Source organism: Salmo salar, chromosome 18 (assembly GCF_965601325.2).
Source record: "Salmo salar chromosome 18, fSalSal1, whole genome shotgun sequence".
NCBI classification, from domain to species: Eukaryota; Metazoa; Chordata; class Actinopteri; order Salmoniformes; family Salmonidae; genus Salmo; species Salmo salar.
The window spans coordinates 48,449,181-48,471,744 of NC_138308.1; the positions used below are offsets into that span (position 1 = coordinate 48,449,181).

At 37.8% G+C, this 22,564-nt stretch overlaps 1 protein-coding gene across 1 annotated transcript in view; it reads right to left on the minus strand.

Moving 5' to 3' along the window:
• Window positions 1-7,636: 7,636 nt before the first annotated feature.
• The window catches only part of LOC106593316 (G-protein coupled receptor 26-like), a 97,254-nt gene continuing 82,326 nt past the window's right edge, over window positions 7,637-22,564 (minus strand). The window contains exons 2-3 of the mRNA XM_045700566.1: window positions 11,374-11,487; window positions 7,637-7,886 (exon numbers count right to left, since the gene is read on the minus strand). Coding sequence (XP_045556522.1) covers window positions 7,637-7,886; window positions 11,374-11,487 — 364 coding nt within the window. The remainder of the gene's footprint in view (window positions 7,887-11,373; window positions 11,488-22,564) is intronic.

The following is a 22,564-nucleotide window of genomic DNA, read 5'->3' on the forward strand; positions in this document are numbered from 1 at the left end:
ACTCTTCATCATCATCATCAACACCATCATCATCATCCTCAACATCATCACACTCTTCATCATCAACATCACAATCTTCATCAACATCACCATCTTCATCATCATCAACAACATCACCATCTTCATCTTCATCATCATCACACTCTTCATCAACATCAACATCATCAACATCACAATCTTCATCATCATTCTCATCATCAACATCACCATCGTCATCATCATCTTCCTCATCATCGACATCACAATCTTCATCATCATCATCACACTCTTCATCTTCATCTTCATCATCACAATCTTCATCATCACCATCATCAACATTGTCAGCATCATCATGATACGTACCAACCAAATGTAATGAGTTCCAATTTGAATAAATTCTAATAAGTTAGGTTGGTACATATAAATATGTAATTATGTATCTTCTTTGAACCAATCAACAACAGTGATAAAAGGAGGTATGGAACCCTCAATACAGAGTCAACGAGACGGAGACATTTTAAACCCCATGGCTGGTATTATAAACTGTACATTCTGAAACACTTCAACAACATCTCCAGAAATTACATTTAGTTCGTATCAAATGACACCAAAATACTGTTTTAACAATCTCACTCTTCCTGTATATGTTTTACTGTAATAAACTTTGCAGAGCTCTACAGAATATCACCAACTAACAACACATTGACATGTTTATCATAATATTCATCAGAATTCATCGTTCATTCAAGTGAACGATAATTTTACTATAATGTCATGAGTGAAAAAACGTCAGCCAAGAATCTATATGCAACATGAGGATAGTCAAGGCAGGGATGGGCAACTGCAGTCCGAACCGTTATAGCCGACACACCTGATTAAAACGCATCTAAACAGAAGACCAGGATTAGTTGATTATTGGAGTCAGGTGTGTTAGCTGGGGACAAAGTGTATCACCAATCAGGCCCCCCGAAGGACTAGAGATGCCCATCCCTGGTACAGCATAACACAGGAGGATCCCAACAACAAGTTAATACATATAAATTAATAAGGCAATGACAGACGATCTAGTCTTGATCTCTCCGTTCATTTTATTATGATGATAATACCAATCTCTATAGAATGAATCCCCCTTTTGCTGAAAGGAGATTTGTTATATTATATGACAGAAATGATACCATCGTTACGTTTATAAGGCGTTATTAGTCATCTTGACTGAGTGTTACAGTACTGTGTAATCCATCAAAACAACCAGCTCACCCACTTTGTTAATAAGGATAATTACGTAGAATAAATACAGATATGAATTCTATTGAAGGTAGTATGGCTCAAACCACAATTTGACTCACTGATATTACACCCTCGATGCATTTTGATGACAACACAAGTTTTTAAAAGATTACTATAGATACGGTCAACGGCTAATCCAATTAGACGATAGACGTATTTAGTTAGCGTTTCTCCTTCTAAAATGTTGACGTCACGACTTCCACCGAAGTCGGTTCCTCTCCTTGTTCGGGGCGGCGTTCGGCGGTTGACGTCACCGGTCTTCTAGCCATCGCCAATCCACTTTTCATTTTCCATTTGTTTTGTCTTGTTTTCCCACACACCTGGTATTCATTCCCTCATTACATGTCGTGTATTTAACTCTCTGTGTCCCCCCCCATGTCTGTGTGTGTAATTGTTTATTGTTGAGGTTGGCACGCTTCCGGCTGGTTTGTGCCGGGTTTAATTTATGACCCGTGCTTTGTGGCAGCCTGTACTTTGTACTTGGGTTTTTTTGTACTTGTGCTGCCTTACTGGTTCGCTGGGCGTTTGTTTTGTGACGCGGTTGCGTTCTGTGCTATATTGCCTAGTAAAGTGCTTTGTCCACTCATCTCTGCTCTCCTGCGCCTGACTTCCATGCACCAGTTACACTCACCCCTTGACAGTTGATTAATAACATATTTCTGGAGTCAGATTTAATGGGATTTTCTCAGTTTAATCTAAAAGCTAGTGTGATTCTGGCTCCCTGGACCTTCCAATTCTAATACTTAATGTACATTAGTTTGGCACTGTGTATCTTCTCTCCCGTAGAAATACCCGTTAGCACTTTGTGAACCCGTCAATCCAAAACATAGGAGATTCATGAGATAAGTACCAAAAGAAAATAGCATTTTACCAGCCAAAGTTATCCAATTAATCATATGTAATAAGGTAGATAAGTGTAGCTACAAAAGCTGTCAGTATTTATGGACTTTTTAACTATGGTCTCTTCCAGATATCAAGTATTCACCATGAACTGCTCATCCTTCATTTCTGTGCTGTGGAAAATAAACCTACAATATTTTACTTTTTACTAATAATTTCATGCTAAACTGCAATGTTCAGTGCAAACACAAACAGGATTGTGAAAATCAATAAATCATAAACGTTATGATTCTTCAGGTAAAACTCAAAGCACCCATCTACTAAACCAACCCTGAAATACTGTTTTCAATCACATCCCTCTGATAGAGTCTACTCACTTCTGATACAGAAAACAAAATAATAATGATAACAACATTTAAAGTGAGTAGGATAGGAATCCCCTTTATCAACAAATACAGTGTGGAAGATAAGAATTCCTCTGTGGCATTAGTAGAGATGACATATTATCAGTCTGTAAGAAATGTGTTCACGTTGACTCCCTTCAGGGTGATCCAATCACTGAAGATATGGAAATGGTTGGTGGTGTAATGATGGGTAAGGGTGGGGGTAAATACTCTGGGTATGTGGGTCGTTAAAAGGCTTTAACATCACCCTTTATACAGCTTTTTATCTGGATCATTATACAGGAGTCCTCTGGGGGTTTATCTGGATCATTATACAGGAGTCCTCGGGGGGGGTTTATCTGGATCATTATACAGGAGTCCTCTGGGGGTTTATCCGGATCATTATACAGGAGTCCTCTGGGGGTTTATCCGGATCAATATACAGGAGTCCTCTGGGGGTTTATCTGGATCATTATACAGGAGTCCTCTGGGGGTTTATCTGGATCATTATACAGGAGTCCTCTGGGGGTTTATCTGGATCATTATACAGGAGTCCTCTGGGGGTTTATCTGGATTATTATACAGGAGTCTTCTGGGGGTTTATCAAACAACCCGAGGGAAACACAACAGCCAGTCAGCCAGTCAGTCAGTCAGCTAGTCAGCCAGCCAGTCAGCCAGTCAGCTAGTCAGCCAGCCAGTCAGCCAGCCAGACAGTCAGCCAGTCAGACAGCCAGTCAGACAGCCAGTCAGACAGCCAGACAGCCAGTCAGACAGTCAGCCAGTCAGTCAGTCAGTCAGATAGACAGTCAGTCTGACAGCCAGTCAGCCAGTCATCCAGTCAGCATAACAGTCTGACAGCCAGTCAGACAGTCAGACAGCCAGTCAGACAGCCAGTCAGCCAGTCAGACAGCCAGTCAGACAGTCAGCCAGTCAGTCAGTCAGTCATCCAGTCAGCATAACAGTCTGACAGCCAGTCAGACAGTCAGACAGACAGTCAGCCAGTTAGTCAGTCAGACAGTCAGACAGTCAATTAGTCAGTCAGTCACAACAACAGCAATGTTAACGGTCTGAAGGCCAGATTCCCCATTAAAACATGAGCTTGTCTAGTGGGCCAGTTGAACCAGTCTGAAGGCCATATCCCCCATTAAAACATGAACTTGGCTTGTGGGCCAGTTGAAGAATCAGTCAGAAGGCCAGATCCCCTATTCAAACATACACTTGGCTAGTGGGCCAGTTGAAGAATCAGTCTGAAGGCCAGATCCCCCATTAAAACATGAACTTGGCTAGTGGGCCAGTTGAAGAATCAGTCTGAAGGCCAGATCCCCCATTAAAACATGTACTTGGCTAGTGGGCCAGTTGAAGAATCAGTCTGAAAGCCAGATCCCCCATTAAAACATGTACTTGGCTAGTGGGCCAGTTGAAGAATCAGTCTGAAGGCCAGATCCCCCATTAAAACACGAACTTGGCTAGTGGGCCAGTTGAAGAATCAGTCTGAAGGCCAGATCCCCCATTAAAACATGAACTTGGCTAGTGGGCCAGTTGAATAATCAGTCTGAAGGCCAGATCCCCCATTAAAACATGAACTTGGCTTGTGGGCCAGTTGAAGAATCAGTCAGAAGGCCAGATCCCCTATTCAAACATACACTTGGCTAGTGGGCCAGTTGAAGAATCAGTCTGAAGGCCAGATCTCCCATTAAAACATGTACTTGGCTAGAGGGCCAGTTGAAAAATCAGTCTGAAGGCCAGATCCCCCATTAAAACATAAACTTGGCTAGTGGGCCAGTTGAAGAATCAGTCAGAAGGCCAGATCCCCCATTAAAACATGTACTTGGCTAGTGGGCCAGTTGAAGAATCAGTCTGAAAGCCAGATCCCCCATTAAAACACGACCGTGGCTAGTGGGCCAGTTGAAGAATCAGTCTGAAGGCCAGATCCCCCATTAAAACAAGAACTTGGCTAGTGGGCCAGTTGAATAATCAGTCTGAAGGCCAGATCCCCCATTAAAACATGAACTTGTCTAGTGGGCCAGTTAAAGAATCAATCTGACCGCCAGATCCCCCATTAAAACATGAACTTGGCTAGTGGGCCAGTTGAAGAGTCAGAGAATACTTAGGGTTGCATCCCAAATAGCACCATATTCCCTATCCAGTGCAATGCTTTAGACGAGGGCCCATAGCTGTATATAAGGAATAGGGTTCCATTTGGGACATTTCTATGCATATGAGAGCTACATAAACACTGCATTTAAATACGACAGGGAAAGAACCGGTCTTTGTGGACCCATGATGGGTTGAAGGACTTCTGTTGCAGAAGAGAATATTGACTACACCTCAGTTCTCCCTATCTAATACTGTAAGGGTGTGCTCACAAGCGCTGATGGGACCATTCACCTGAGCAAGATGAGAGCAGTAGAAGTGTATTTTATCAAGAGTAAAATACCTGAGCCTAACTCCCAGGTAACAAGCCACAATGTGTTTTAAATACCTGAGCCTAACTCCCAGGTAACAAGCCACAATGTGTTTTAAATACCTGAGCCTAACTCCCAGGTAACAAGCCTCAATCTGTTTTAAATACCTGAGCCTAACTCCCAGGTAACAAGCCTCAATGTGTTTTAAATACCTGAGACTAACTCCCAGGTAACAAGCCACACTGTGTTTTAAATACTTGAGCCCAACTCCCAGGTAACAAGCCTCAATGTGTTTTAAATACCTGAGCCTAACTCCCAGGTAACAAGCCACAATGTGTTTTAAATACCTGAGCCTAACTCCCAGGTAACAAGACACAATGTGTTTTAAATACCTGAGCCTAACTCCCAGGTAACAAGACACAATGTGTTTTAAATACCTGAGCCTAACGCCCAGGTAACAAGCCTCAATCTGTTTTAAATACCTGAGCCTAACTCCCAGGTAACAAGCCACAATGTGTTTTAAAACTTCTTAGGGATCAAATCCCTTTAGCAGGATCGATTTGACAACATCCGGTGAAATGGCAGAGCACCAAATTCAAATTAAATTACTATAAATATTTAACTTTCACGAAATCACAAGTGTAATACATAAAAAATAAAGCTTAACTTCTTGTTAATCCAGCCACCATGTCAGATTTCAAAAAGGCTTTACGGCGAAAGCAAACCATGCGATTATCTGAGGACAGCACCCCGCATACAAATGCATGACAAACATTTTTCAATCGGGAAGTGCGACAAAAAAAGTCAGAAATAACGATATAATTCATGCCTTACTTCATACCTTACTTAGGTATCCTAAAACGTAAATAATCGATCAAATTTAAGACGGAATATACTGTGTTCAATAGCGGATAAAATCAAAGTGGAGCGAGCTGCAGGTCGCTCGCCCCAAACAAGAGTCCACTTGGCTTGACTCTCATTCTGAATAGCCGTACTACTTCATTTCTCAAAGGAAAAACATCAACCAATTTCTAAAGACTGTTGACATCTAGTGGAAGCCATAGGAATTGCAACCAGGTGCCTCATAAATCTAGTTTACCATAGAAAACCAATAGAAAACACAGTCAACTCAACAAAAAACTAATCCTGGATGGTTTGTCCTCGGGGCTTCGCCTGCCAAATAAGTTCTGTTATACTCACAGACCTTATTTTAACAGTTGTAGAAACTTTAGAGTGTTTTCTATCCAAATCTACCAATTATATGCATATCCTAGCTTCTGGGCCTGAGTAGCAGGCAGTTTACTTTGGGCATGCTTTTCATCCGGATGTGAAAATACCACCCCCTAGCCCAAAGATATATACCTGAGCCTAACTCCGAGGTAACAAGCCTCAATGTGTTTTCCTAACATGTCGTCATCACTGTAATAATCAGATTGTATCCTCTCCTTTGGTGCCATGTTTAGTGCTACCTTTCAACACCACAACACTTACTCCCTTCATACAAAGCTACTTGGCCCCTTAGGGCCACCGTTCCCCCCCCCCCCCCCCCAAACTTAGTCCACATACTAAAACATACTGTACAACTATTGTTACCTTCCATTTCTTTATGTAACGTTACTCCTACACTCTTAGAAGAAAAAAAAGGTGGTATCAAGAACCCAAAAGGGTTATTCGGCTGTCCCCATTGGACAACCCTTTGAAGAACCCGTATTGATTGCAGGTAGAACCTTTTCCACAGAGGGTTTAACATGGAAGAGTTCTTCCAGGAACCAAAAAGGGGTTCTCCTATGGGGACAGCCGCATAACCCTTTTGGAGTGTAGTGGTGCTGTAGATACAAATGCAGGTAATGTGAAAGCATTACAAATGCTGACAATCATTAGAATTGCTAGTGTGTTTATGGCTCACAGCTACCTCTCCTCAGTAGGAGAGGTAGCTGTGTAGTGGACCTGGTCTAAAGTAGTGCAGCACCCTATTCCCTATATAGTGGCCCTGGTCTAAAGTAGTGCAGCACCCTATTCCCTATATAGTGGCCCTGGTCTAAAGTAGTGCAGCACCCTATTCCTCAGTAGGATCACCATCAGAGGATGTTTTTCTCAGTGAGAGTAAGTCTGCCTCAACACAAATCTGCCTGGAGTCAAATCCATCTTCTTCACAACAACACGTTCATGCTACGAACGTATCGGTCGCTGTGTGACGTGTTTAGGTTAGGATTACCACAGAAATACACTGAATCATATCCCAGAAATCCTTAGTTGAAGTCCAGTGAGAGAGGGACACATTCACGTGGCCTTGCCTCTATTCTTCCTGTGTTCTTGTTATGTGACATGTAACGTTATATTCTCATATAGAGTATTAACCCTTAGACAATAACAGTACCATATACATCAGTCTGAACATAGAGTATCAATCCTTAGACAACCACACAACCCCCTTCCTCAGTCTGAACATAGAGTATCAACCCTTAGACAACAACACAACCCCCTTCCTCAGTCTGAACATAGAGTATCAAACCTTAGACAACAACACAACCACCTTCCTCAGTCTGAACATAGAGTATCAACCCTTAGACAACAACACAACCCCCTTCATCAGTCTGAACATAGAGTATCAACCCTTAGACAACAACACAACCCCCTTCATCAGTCTGAACATAGAGTATCAACCCTTAGACAACAACACAACCACCTTCCTCAGTCTGAACATAGAGTATCAATCCTTAGACAACAACACAACCCCCTTCCTCAGTCTGCTGCAGTCTGGACTATGTTGTTCCTCCCCCTAGTCTCATGGTTGTGATGGTGACCTGGTCCAGATGCATTCAAAGAGCTGGGCTTCAGTAGCCTGTTGATGATGTCACCACACGTTTTCTTGTACTGGTTACGGAGCAGGGAGTAGACGAAGGGGTCGCAGGCCGCCTTGCTGTAGGCCAAGCACTTGGAGACCACTCCCCAGTGGTGGTCGATAGGCACGGACGGAAATAACTCCACAATCCTATACAGGATCGGGAAAGAGGGATGGGAGAGAGAGGGGAGAGCGAGAGAGAGGAGAGGAGAGGGGAGAGAAAGAGGGGAGGAGAGCGAGAGTGAGAGAGGGGAGGAGAGAGAGAGAGAGAGAGAGAGAGAGAGAGGGGATGAGAGAGAGAGAGAGAGAGGAGGAGAGAGAGAGAGGAGAGAGAGAGAGGGAGAAAGAGAGGAGGAGAGCGAGAGAGAGAGGGGAGGAGAGGGGGAGAGAGAGAGAGGAGGAGAGCGAGAGTGAGGAGAGGAGAGGAGAGAAGAGGAGAGGAGAGGAGAGGAGAGGAGAGAGAGGGGAAGAGAGGAGAGGGAGAGGTAGAGGGAGAAAGAGAGGAGGAGAGCGAGAGAGAGAGGGGAGGAGAGGGAGAGAGAGAGGGGGAGAGAGAGAGTGAGAGAGGGGAGGAGAGGGAGAGAGAGGAGAGGGAGCAAGAGAGGAGGAGAGAGAGAGAGGAGGAGAGTGAGAGAGAGAGGAGGAGAGAGAGAGGAAGAGAGGGGAGGAGAGGGAGAGAGAGAGCGAGAGAGGGAGAGCGAGAGAGAGAGATGTATATATAAGGCATGCCTATCTATGGATGTCAAAGTGGAACATTCTAATTGTCATCCCACAACTTGAGAAGAGGTCAGAGCTCAAAGCAGACATTTAGTTATGTTATTTGTTAGATAATACATATACTAATATGTTAGATAATATGTTAGATAATACATACATATCATGATAATGTACTCACAGGACAGTTAAAGATTAATTCATTATTAAAAGACTTAGGGCTTGATTAATTCCATAACACAGAAGATCTGCATTGTAGCACGATTGAAATTGAAAGGACATTTCTGTCTAAGGCTTAACTTCTGCGCTATGGATTGAATCGATCCCTTTGAATCGAGCCCTTTGAATCGAGCCCTTTGAATCGAGCCCTTTGAATCGAGCCCTTTGAATCGAGCCCTTTGAATTGAGCACTTTTAATCGAGCACTTGAATCGAGCCCTTTGAATTGAGCCCTTTAAATCGAGCACTTTGAATCGAGCACTTTGAATCGAGCCCTTTGAATCGAGCACTTTGAATCGAGCCCTTTGAATCGATCCCTTTGAATCGAGCCCTTTGAATCGAGCCCTTTGAATCGAGCCCTTTGAATCGAGCCCTTTGAATCGAGCCCTTTGAATCGAGCCCTTTGAGTCGAGCCCTTTGAATCGAGCACTTTGAATTGAGCACTTTGAATCGATCCCTTTGAATCGAGCCCTTTGAATCGAGCCCTTTGAATCAAGCACTTTGAATCGAGCCTTTTGAATCGAGCACTTTGAATCGATCCCTTTGAATCTAACCCTTTGAATCGATCCCTTTGAATCGATCCCTTTGAATCGATCCCTTTGAAATGAACCCATAGATATTTATAGATATTTGCCTGGGTATATTGTACCTTTCTGTTGTCCTGAAAGTCAACAGTGTAGTAAGTTACCAAAACATAACAGGGATACGTTACTGCAGACCAAATTAATGTGCAATATCAAATGTAGCTTGCTGTCAAATGTACACTTTCTTCCCCCAAAACAAATTATTCTGTTGATTTATGAGCCTGTCTTCCAACCACCCTGTGTCCATTACCTAATTTTCAGTCTCAAACACTTCCAGCGCAGCAGGATTCTCTGAACAGAAACACTTCCAGCGCAGCAGGATTCTCTGAACAGAAACACTTCCAGCGCAGCAGGATTCTCTAAACAGAAACACTTCCAGCGCAGCAGGATTCTCTGAACAGAAACACTTCTGAGCGCAGCAGGATTCTCTGAACAGAAACACTTCCAGCGCAGCAGGATTCTCTGAACAGAAACACTTCTGAGTGCAGCAGGATTCTCTGAACAGAAACACTTCTGAGCGCAGCAGGATTCTCTGAACAGAAACACTTCCAGCGCAGCAGGATTCTCTGAACAGAAACACTTTTGAGCGCAGCAGGATTCTCTGAACAGAAACACTTTTGAGCGCAGCAGGATTCTCTGAACAGAAACACTTCTGAGCGCAGCAGGATTCTCTGAACAGAAACACTTCCAGCGCAGCAGGATTCTCTGAACAGAAACACTTCCAGCGCAGCAGGATTCTCTGAACAGAAACACTTCCAACGCAGCAGGATTCTCTGAACAGAAACACTTCCAGTGCAGCAGGATTCTCTGAACAGAAACACTTCTGAGCGCAGCAGGATTCTCTGAACAGAAACACTTCCAGCGCAGCAGGATTCTCTGAACAGAAACACTTCTGAGCATTCAGAAAAGTCAGCAACACAATCCAATTATTATGGGTTATTATTTGACATGTCTTTGACTCTCCAGCCAAGAGAAGGACTGTTTTCATTTCAAATGGAGGCAACCAGACCATTAGAAGGACTTTGGGTCCTGAGAACTATATAAATATCATGTATGATCCCAATCCTCACAACCCATCGATATTATCAACCACAGATCCTGGTTTCATAGTTTGTTTTCTTAGTGTACTTTGTCTTAAAACATCTCATACAGTAGATGAGATTTTGAGATTTTATAAGCACACTCAACCAAGAACTTTTACAATATTGATATGAAATCATTACTGTATCAAGGCAAATACACTTGTCAAAGTACACCGGGGGCCGGGATTATTTCCAATCCAAGTTAGATGTGAATTATAGCGCGCTTGACAACTTGAGCCGACATTGCTGCGTTTACCTTGAACGAGAACTCTGTGACATTGTTTTTAAAAGCTGCGTTGTCTACAAACATAATCACATTGAATCCTGGCCTAGGCTTGTTATTATGGCTGGCAGGTGGTATAGATCCTGTTGATCCTTGTTATTATGGCTGGCTGGCAGGTGGTATAGATCCTGTTGAACCATGTTATTATGGCTGGCAGGTGGTATAGATCCTGTTGATCCTTGTTATTATGGCTGGCAGGTGGTATAGATCCTGTTGATCCTTGTTATTATGGCTGGCAGGTGGTATAGATCCTGTTGAATCATGTTATTATGGCTGGCTGGCAGGTGGTATAGATCCTGTTGATCCTTGTTATTATGGCTGGCAGGTGGTATAGATCCTGTTGATCCTTGTTATTATGGCTGGCAGGTGGTATATATCCTGTTGATCCTTGTTATTGTGGCTGGCAGGTGGTATAGATCCTGTTGATCCTTGTTATTATGGCTGGCAGGTGGTATAGATCCTGTTGATCCTTGTTATTATGGCTGGCAGGTGGTATAGATCCTGTTGATCCTTGTTATTATGGCTGACAGGTGGTATAGATCCTATTGATCCTTGTTATTATGGCTGACAGGTGGTATAGATCCTGTTGATCCTTGTTATTATGGCTGGCAGGTGGTATATATCCTGTTGAACCTTGTTATTATGGCTGGCAGGTGGTGTCTGAAGATGTCTGAAGATATCAGGGACATATCATCTACTATACTCTTGTAAAGATATCTCTCTCTCTCTCTCTTTCCCTCCCCCCTTTCTACTTACCTAGTGATGACGTAGGGAGCGAAGCAGACCATGAACGTGCCGATGAAGGTACTGATCTTCCTGGTTGCTCTCTGTCTCCTCCTCTTCTGCTCCTCCAGACAACGCTCACGAACACTGATCAGGGAAATATGTGGTTACACTTCATTTGACAGTGTCCCCATGACATGAACATGATTATGTTATTAGACCTAAAATTAGGTGCCATAAGGTGTCATGAGGTAACATGACGTGTCATTAGGTGCCATGAGGTGTCATGAAGTGCCATTAAGTGACATGAGTTGTCATTGTGTGTCATTAGGTGCCATGAGGTGTCATTAGGTGCCATTAAGTGACATGAGTTGTCATTATGTGTCATTAGGTGCCATGAGGTGTCGTTAGGTGCCATGAGGTGTCATTAGGTGCCATGAGGTGTCATGAAGTGCCATTAAGTGACATGAGTTGTCATTATGTGTCATTAGGTGCTATGAGGTGTCATTAGGTGCCATGAGGTGTCATTAGGTGCCATAAAGTGTCATTAGGTGCCATAAAGTGTCATTAGGTGCCATGAGGTGTCATGAAGTGCCATTAAGTGACATGAGTTGTCATTAGGTGCCATGAGGTGCCATGAAGTGTCATTAGGTGCCATGAGTTGTCATTAGGTGCCTGTTTATCTGTCAGCCGTAGAGATTGAGGATGACAGTGTGCGTGCTGTGTGTGAGTGTGCATGCATACGTACATGGCAGTCATAGACAGCAATATTGTCCTAATCATATTATGACACTAAAGTGGTTAAAAACACGTGTGTTTTACATGCGACGTGTGTGTGTGTTTGTCTGGTGTGTGTGATGATGATTGTTATAGTGTTTTCACCATATCAGACTGTTTTTTTTGTCCAGAAAAACAAAGAGTCTGTCTATTATGCCAGAGTAAATTACCATGTAATATGATACCCTTCCCACTCAGTAAAACACAGATTTTGTCCTATTCTAACCAGGAAACAGGCTGCATCCCAAATGGCACCCCATTCCCTATTTAGTACACTACTTTCAACCATGGCTCTGATCTAAAGTCATGCACTATAGAGGGAACAAGGTACCGTTTGGGACACATCCAGAGCTTAAACTATCTGGAGTTACTACATGTATATATAACCATTAACTATCTGGAGTTACTGCATGTAGAACAGATATAACCATTAACTATCTGGAGTTACTGCATGTATATATAACCATTAACTATCTGGATTTACTGCATGTAGAACAGATATAACCATTAACTATCTGGAGTTACTGCATGTATATATAACCATTAACTATCTGGAGTTACTGCATGTATATATAACCATTAACTATCTGGAGTTACTGCATGTATATATAACCATTAACTATCTGGAGTTACTGCATGTATATATAACCATTAACTATCTGGAGTTACTGCATGTATATATAACCATTAACTATCTGGAGTTACTGCATGTATATATAACCATTAACTATCTGGAGTTACTGCATGTATATATAACCATTAACTATCTGGAGTTACTGCATGTAGAACAGATATAACCATTAACTATCTGGAGTTACTGCATGTAAAACAGATATAACCATTAACTATCTGGAGTTACTGCATGTAGAACAGATATAACCATTAACTATCTGGAGTTACTGCATGTACAACAGATATAACCATTAACTATCTGGAGTTACTGTATGTATATATAACCATTAACTATCTGGAGTTACTGCATGTATATATAACCATTAACTATCTGGAGTTACTGCATGTATATATAACCATTAACTATCTGGAGTTACTACATGTATATATAACCATTAACTATCGGGAGTTACTGCATGTATATATAACCATTAACTATCTGGAGTTACTGCATGTATATATAACCATTAACTATCTGGAGTTACTGCATGTATATATAACCATTAACTATCTGGAGTTACTACATGTAGAACAGATATAACCATTAACTATCTGGAGTTACTGCATGAATATATAACCATTAACTATCTGGAGTTACTGCATGTAGAACAGATATAACCATTAACTATCTGAAGTTACTGCATGTAGAACAGATATAACCATTAACTATCTGGAGTTACTGCATGTAAATATAACCATTAACTATCTGGAGTTACTGCATGTAGAACAGATATAACCATTAACTATCTGGAGTTACTGCATGTATATATAACCATTAACTATCTGGAGTTACTGCATGTATATATAACCATTAACTATCTGGAGTTACTGCATGTAGAACAGATATAACCATTAACTATCTGGAGTTACTGCATGTAGAACAGATATAACCATTAACTATCTGGAGTTACTGCATGTATATATAACCATTAACTATCTGGAGTTACTACATGTATATATAACCATTAACTATCTGGAGTTACTGCATGTATATATAACCATTAACTATCTGGAGTTACTGCATGTATATATAACCATTAACTATCTGGAGTTACTACATGTATATATAACCATTAACTATCTGGAGTTACTGCATGTATATATAACCATTAACTATCTGGAGTTACTGCATGTATATATAACCATTAACTATCTGGAGTTACTACATGTATATATAACCATTAATTATCTGGAGTTACTGCATGTAGAACAGATATAACCATTAACTATCTGGAGTTACTGCATGTAGAACAGATGTAACCATTAACTATCTGGAGTTACTGCATGTAGAACAGATATAACCATTAACTATTTGGAGTTACTGTATGTATATATAACCATTAACTATCTGGAGTTACTGCATGTATATATAACCATTAACTATCTGGAGTTACTACATGTATATATAACCATTAACTATCGGGAGTTACTGCATGTATATAAAACCATTAACTATCGGGAGTTACTGCATGTATATATAACCATTAACTATCTGGAGTTACTGCATGTATATATAACCATTAACTATCTGGAGTTACTGCATGTATATATAACCATTAACTATCTGGAGTTACTGCATGTATATATAACCATTAACTATCTGGAGTTACTGCATGTAGAACAGATATAACCATTAACTATCTGGAGTTACTGCATGTATATATAACCATTAACTATCTGGAGTTACTGCATGTATATATAACCATTAACTATCTGGAGTTACTGCATGTATATATAACCATTAACTATCTGGAGTTACTACATGTAGAACAGATATAACCATTAACTATCTGGAGTTACTGCATGAATATATAACCATTAACTATCTGGAGTTACTGCATGTAGAACAGATATAACCATTAACTATCTGAAGTTACTGCATGTAGAACAGATATAACCATTAACTATCTGGAGTTACTGCATGTAAATATAACCATTAACTATCTGGAGTTACTGCATGTAGAACAGATATAACCATTAACTATCTGGAGTTACTGCATGTATATATAACCATTAACTATCTGGAGTTACTGCATGTATATATAACCATTAACTATCTGGAGTTACTGCATGTAGAACAGATATAACCATTAACTATCTGGAGTTACTGCATGTAGAACAGATATAACCATTAACTATCTGGAGTTACTGCATGTATATATAACCATTAACTATCTGGAGTTACTACATGTATATATAACCATTAACTATCTGGAGTTACTGCATGTATATATAACCATTAACTATCTGGAGTTACTGCATGTATATATAACCATTAACTATCTGGAGTTACTACATGTATATATAACCATTAACTATCTGGAGTTACTGCATGTATATATAACCATTAACTATCTGGAGTTACTGCATGTATATATAACCATTAACTATCTGGAGTTACTACATGTATATATAACCATTAATTATCTGGAGTTACTGCATGTAGAACAGATATAACCATTAACTATCTGGAGTTACTGCATGTAGAACAGATGTAACCATTAACTATCTGGAGTTACTGCATGTAGAACAGATATAACCATTAACTATTTGGAGTTACTGTATGTACATATAACCATTAACTATCTGGAGTTACTGCATGTATATATAACCATTAACTATCTGGAGTTACTACATGTATATATAACCATTAACTATCGGGAGTTACTGCATGTATATAAAACCATTAACTATCGGGAGTTACTGCATGTATATATAACCATTAACTATCTGGAGTTACTGCATGTATATATAACCATTAACTATCTGGAGTTACTGCATGTATATATAACCATTAACTATCTGGAGTTACTGCATGTATATATAACCATTAACTATCTGGAGTTACTGCATGTAGAACAGATATAACCATTAACTATCTGGAGTTACTGCATGTAGAACAGATATAACCATTAACTATCTGGAGTTACTACATGTATATATAACCATTAACTATCTGGAGTTACTGCATGTATATATAACCATTAACTATCTGGAGTTACTGCATGTATATATAACCATTAACTATCTGGAGTTACTGCATGTATATATAACCATTAACTATCTGGAGTTACTGCATGTATATATAACCATTAACTATCTGGAGTTACTGCATGTATATATAACCATTAACTATCTGGAGTTACTGCATGTAGAACAGATATAACCATTAACTATCAGGAGTTACTGCTTGTAAAACAGATATAACCATTAACTATCTGGAGTTACTGCATGTAGAACAGATATAACCATTAACTATCTGGAGTTACTGCATGTACAACAGATATAACCATTAACTATCTGGAGTTACTGCATGTATATATAACCATTAACTATCTGGAGTTACTGCATGTATATATAACCATTAACTATCTGGAGTTACTGCATGTATATATAACCATTAACTATCTGGAGTTACTACATGTAGAACAGATATAACCATTAACTATCTGGAGTTACTGCATGAATATATAACCATTAACTATCTGGAGTTACTGCATGTATATATAACCATTAACTATCTGGAGTTACTGCATGTATATATAACCATTAACTATCTGGAGTTACTGCATGTATATATAACCATTAACTATCTGGAGTTACTGCATGTATATATAACCATTAACTATCTGGAGTTACTGCATGTAGAACAGATATAACCATTAACTATCTGGAGTTACTGCATGTAAAACAGATATAACCATTAACTATCTGGAGTTACTGCATGTAGAACAGATATAACCATTAACTATCTGGAGTTACTGCATGTAAAACAGATATAACCATTAACTATCTGGAGTTACTGCATGTAGAACAGATATAACCATAAACTATCTGGAGTTACTGCATGTATATATAACCATTAACTATCTGGAGTTACTGCATGTATATATAACCATTAACTATCTGGAGTTACTACATGTATATATAACCATTAACTATCGGGAGTTACTGCATGTATATATAACCATTAACTATCTGGAGTTACTGCATGTATATATAACCATTAACTATCTGGAGTTACTGCATGTATATATAACCATTAACTATCTGGAGTTACTACATGTAGAACAGATATAACCATTAACTATCTGGAGTTACTGCATGAATATATAACCATTAACTATCTGGAGTTACTGCATGTAGAACAGATATAACCATTAACTATCTGAAGTTACTGCATGTAGAACAGATATAACCATTAACTATCTGAAGTTACTGCATGTAGAACAGATATAACCATTAACTATCTGGAGTTACTGCATGTAAAACAGATATAACCATTAACTATCTGGAGTTACTGCATGTAGAACAGATATAACCATAAACTATCTGGAGTTACTGCATGTATATATAACCATTAACTATCTGGAGTTACTGCATGTATATATAACCATTAACTATCTGGAGTTACTACATGTATATATAACCATTAACTATCGGGAGTTACTGCATGTATATATAACCATTAACTATCTGGAGTTACTGCATGTATATATAACCATTAACTATCTGGAGTTACTGCATGTATATATAACCATTAACTATCTGGAGTTACTACATGTAGAACAGATATAACCATTAACTATCTGGAGTTACTGCATGAATATATAACCATTAACTATCTGGAGTTACTGCATGTAGAACAGATATAACCATTAACTATCTGAAGTTACTGTATGTAGAACAGATATAACCATTAACTATCTGAAGTTACTGCATGTAGAACAGATATAACCATTAACTATCTGGAGTTACTGCATGTAAATATAACCATTAACTATCTGGAGTTACTGCATGTAGAACAGATATAACCATTAACTATCTGGAGTTACTGCATGTATATATAACCATTAACTATCTGGAGTTACTGCATGTATATATAACCATTAACTATCTGGAGTTACTGCATGTAGAACAGATATAACCATTAACTATCTGGAGTTACTGCATGTAGAACAGATATAACCATTAACTATCTGGAGTTACTGCATGTATATATAACCATTAACTATCTGGAGTTACTACATGTATATATAACCATTAACTATCTGGAGTTACTGCATGTATATATAACCATTAACTATCTGGAGTTACTGCATGTATATATAACCATTAACTATCTGGAGTTACTACATGTAGAACAGATATAACCATTAACTATCTGGAGTTACTGCATGAATATATAACCATTAACTATCTGGAGTTACTGCATGTAGAACAGATATAACCATTAACTATCTGAAGTTACTGCATGTAGAACAGATATAACCATTAACTATCTGGAGTTACTGCATGTAAATATAACCATTAACTATCTGGAGTTACTGCATGTAGAACAGATATAACCATTAACTATCTGGAGTTACTGCATGTATATATAACCATTAACTATCTGGAGTTACTGCATGTATATATAACCATTAACTATCTGGAGTTACTGCATGTAGAACAGATATAACCATTAACTATCTGGAGTTACTGCATGTAGAACAGATATAACCATTAACTATCTGGAGTTACTGCATGTATATATAACCATTAACTATCTGGAGTTACTACATGTATATATAACCATTAACTATCTGGAGTTACTGCATGTATATATAACCATTAACTATCTGGAGTTACTGCATGTATATATAACCATTAACTATCTGGAGTTACTACATGTATATATAACCATTAACTATCTGGAGTTACTGCATGTATATATAACCATTAACTATCTGGAGTTACTGCATGTATATATAACCATTAACTATCTGGAGTTACTACATGTATATATAACCATTAATTATCTGGAGTTACTGCATGTAGAACAGATATAACCATTAACTATCTGGAGTTACTGCATGTAGAACAGATGTAACCATTAACTATCTGGAGTTACTGCATGTAGAACAGATATAACCATTAACTATTTGGAGTTACTGTATGTATATATAACCATTAACTATCTGGAGTTACTGCATGTATATATAACCATTAACTATCTGGAGTTACTACATGTATATATAACCATTAACTATCTGGAGTTACTGCATGTAGAACAGATATAACCATTAACTATCTGAAGTTACTGCATGTAGAACAGATATAACCATTAACTATCTGGAGTTACTGCATGTAAATATAACCATTAACTATCTGGAGTTACTGCATGTAGAACAGATATAACCATTAACTATCTGGAGTTACTGCATGTATATATAACCATTAACTATCTGGAGTTACTGCATGTATATATAACCATTAACTATCTGGAGTTACTGCATGTAGAACAGATATAACCATTAACTATCTGGAGTTACTGCATGTAGAACAGATATAACCATTAACTATCTGGAGTTACTGCATGTATATATAACCATTAACTATCTGGAGTTACTGCATGTATATATAACCATTAACTATCTGGAGTTACTGCATGTATATATAACCATTAACTATCTGGAGTTACTACATGTATATATAACCATTAACTATCTGGAGTTACTGCATGTATATATAACCATTAACTATCTGGAGTTACTGCATGTATATATAACCATTAACTATCTGGAGTTACTACATGTATATATAACCATTAATTATCTGGAGTTACTGCATGTAGAACAGATATAACCATTAACTATCTGGAGTTACTGCATGTAGAACAGATGTAACCATTAACTATCTGGAGTTACTGCATGTAGAACAGATATAACCATTAACTATTTGGAGTTACTGTATGTATATATAACCATTAACTATCTGGAGTTACTGCATGTATATATAACCATTAACTATCTGGAGTTACTACATGTATATATAACCATTAACTATCGGGAGTTACTGCATGTATATAAAACCATTAACTATCGGGAGTTACTGCATGTATATATAACCATTAACTATCTGGAGTTACTGCATGTATATATAACCATTAACTATCTGGAGTTACTGCATGTATATATAACCATTAACTATCTGGAGTTACTGCATGTATATATAACCATTAACTATCTGGAGTTACTGCATGTAGAACAGATATAACCATTAACTATCTGGAGTTACTGCATGTAGAACAGATATAACCATTAACTATCTGGAGTTACTACATGTATATATAACCATTAACTATCTGGAGTTACTGCATGTATATATAACCATTAACTATCTGGAGTTACTGCATGTATATATAACCATTAACTATCTGGAGTTACTGCATGTATATATAACCATTAACTATCTGGAGTTACTGCATGTATATATAACCATTAACTATCTGGAGTTACTGCATGTATATATAACCATTAACTATCTGGAGTTACTGCATGTAGAACAGATATAACCATTAACTATCTGGAGTTACTGCTTGTAAAACAGATATAACCATTAACTATCTGGAGTTACTGCATGTAGAACAGATATAACCATTAACTATCTGGAGTTACTGCATGTACAACAGATATAACCATTAACTATCTGGAGTTACTGCATGTAGAACAGATATAACCATTAACTATTTGGAGTTACTGTATGTATATATAACCATTAACTATCTGGAGTTACTGCATGTATATATAACCATTAACTATCTGGAGTTACTACATGTATATATAACCATTAACTATCGGGAGTTACTGCATGTATATAAAACCATTAACTATCGGGAGTTACTGCATGTATATATAACCATTAACTATCTGGAGTTACTGCATGTATATATAACCATTAACTATCTGGAGTTACTGCATGTATATATAACCATTAACTATCTGGAGTTACTGCATGTATATATAACCATTAACTATCTGGAGTTACTGCATGTAGAACAGATATAACCATTAACTATCTGGAGTTACTGCATGTAGAACAGATATAACCATTAACTATCTGGAGTTACTACATGTATATATAACCATTAACTATCTGGAGTTACTGCATGTATATATAACCATTAACTATCTGGAGTTACTGCATGTATATATAACCATTAACTATCTGGAGTTACTGCATGTATATATAACCATTAACTATCTGGAGTTACTGCATGTATATATAACCATTAACTATCTGGAGTTACTGCATGTATATATAACCATTAACTATCTGGAGTTACTGCATGTAGAACAGATATAACCATTAACTATCTGGAGTTACTGCTTGTAAAACAGATATAACCATTAACTATCTGGAGTTACTGCATGTAGAACAGATATAACCATTAACTATCTGGAGTTACTGCATGTACAACAGATATAACCATTAACTCTCTGGAGTTACTGCATGTATATATAACCATTAACTATCTGGAGTTACTGCATGTATATATAACCATTAACTATCTGGAGTTACTGCATGTATATATAACCATTAACTATCTGGAGTTACTACATGTAGAACAGATATAACCATTAAATATCTTGAGTTACTGCATGAATATATAACCATTAACTATCTGGAGTTACTGCATGTATATATAACCATTAACTATCTGGAGTTACTGCATGTATATATAACCATTAACTATCTGGAGTTACTGCATGTATATATAACCATTAACTATCTGGAGTTACTGCATGTATATATAACCATTAACTATCTGGAGTTACTGCATGTAGAACAGATATAACCATTAACTATCTGGAGTTATTGCATGTAAAACAGATATAACCATTAACTATCTGGAGTTACTGCATGTAGAACAGATATAACCATTAACTATCTGGAGTTACTGCATGTAAAACAGATATAACCATTAACTATCTGGAGTTACTGCATGTAGAACAGATATAACCATAAACTATCTGGAGTTACTGCATGTATATATAACCATTAACTATCTGGAGTTACTGCATGTATATATAACCATTAACTATCTGGAGTTACTACATGTATATATAACCATTAACTATCGGGAGTTACTGCATGTATATATAACCATTAACTATCTGGAGTTACTGCATGTATATATAACCATTAACTATCTGGAGTTACTGCATGTATATATAACCATTAACTATCTGGAGTTACTACATGTAGAACAGATATAACCATTAACTATCTGGAGTTACTGCATGTAGAACAGATATAACCATTAACTATCTGGAGTTACTGTATGTATATATAATCATTAACTATCTGGAGTTACTGCATGTATATATAACCATTAACTATTTGGAGTTACTGTATGTATATATAACCATTAACTATCTGGAGTTACTGCATGTATATATAACCATTAACTATCTGGAGTTACTACATGTATATATAACCATTAACTATCTGGAGTTACTGCATGTAGAACAGATATAACCATTAACTATCTGGAGTTACTGCCTGTATATATATAACCATTAACTATCTGGAGTTACTCTATATATATATAACCATTAACTATCTGGAGTTACTGCATGTATATATAACCATTAACTATCTGGAGTTACTGCATGTATATATAACCATTAACTATCTGGAGTTACTGCATGTATATATAACCATTAACTATCTGTAGTTACTGCATGTAGAACAGATATAACCATTAACTATATGGAGTTACTGCATGTAGAACAGATATAACCATTAACTATCTGGAGTTACTGTATGTATATATAACCATTAACTATCTGGAGTTACTGCATGTATATATAACCATTAACTATCTGGAGTTACTGCATGTAGAACAGATATAACCATAAACTATCTGGAGTTACTGCATGTATATATAACCATTAACTATTTGGAATTACTTTATGTATACATAACCATTAACTATCTGGAGTTACTG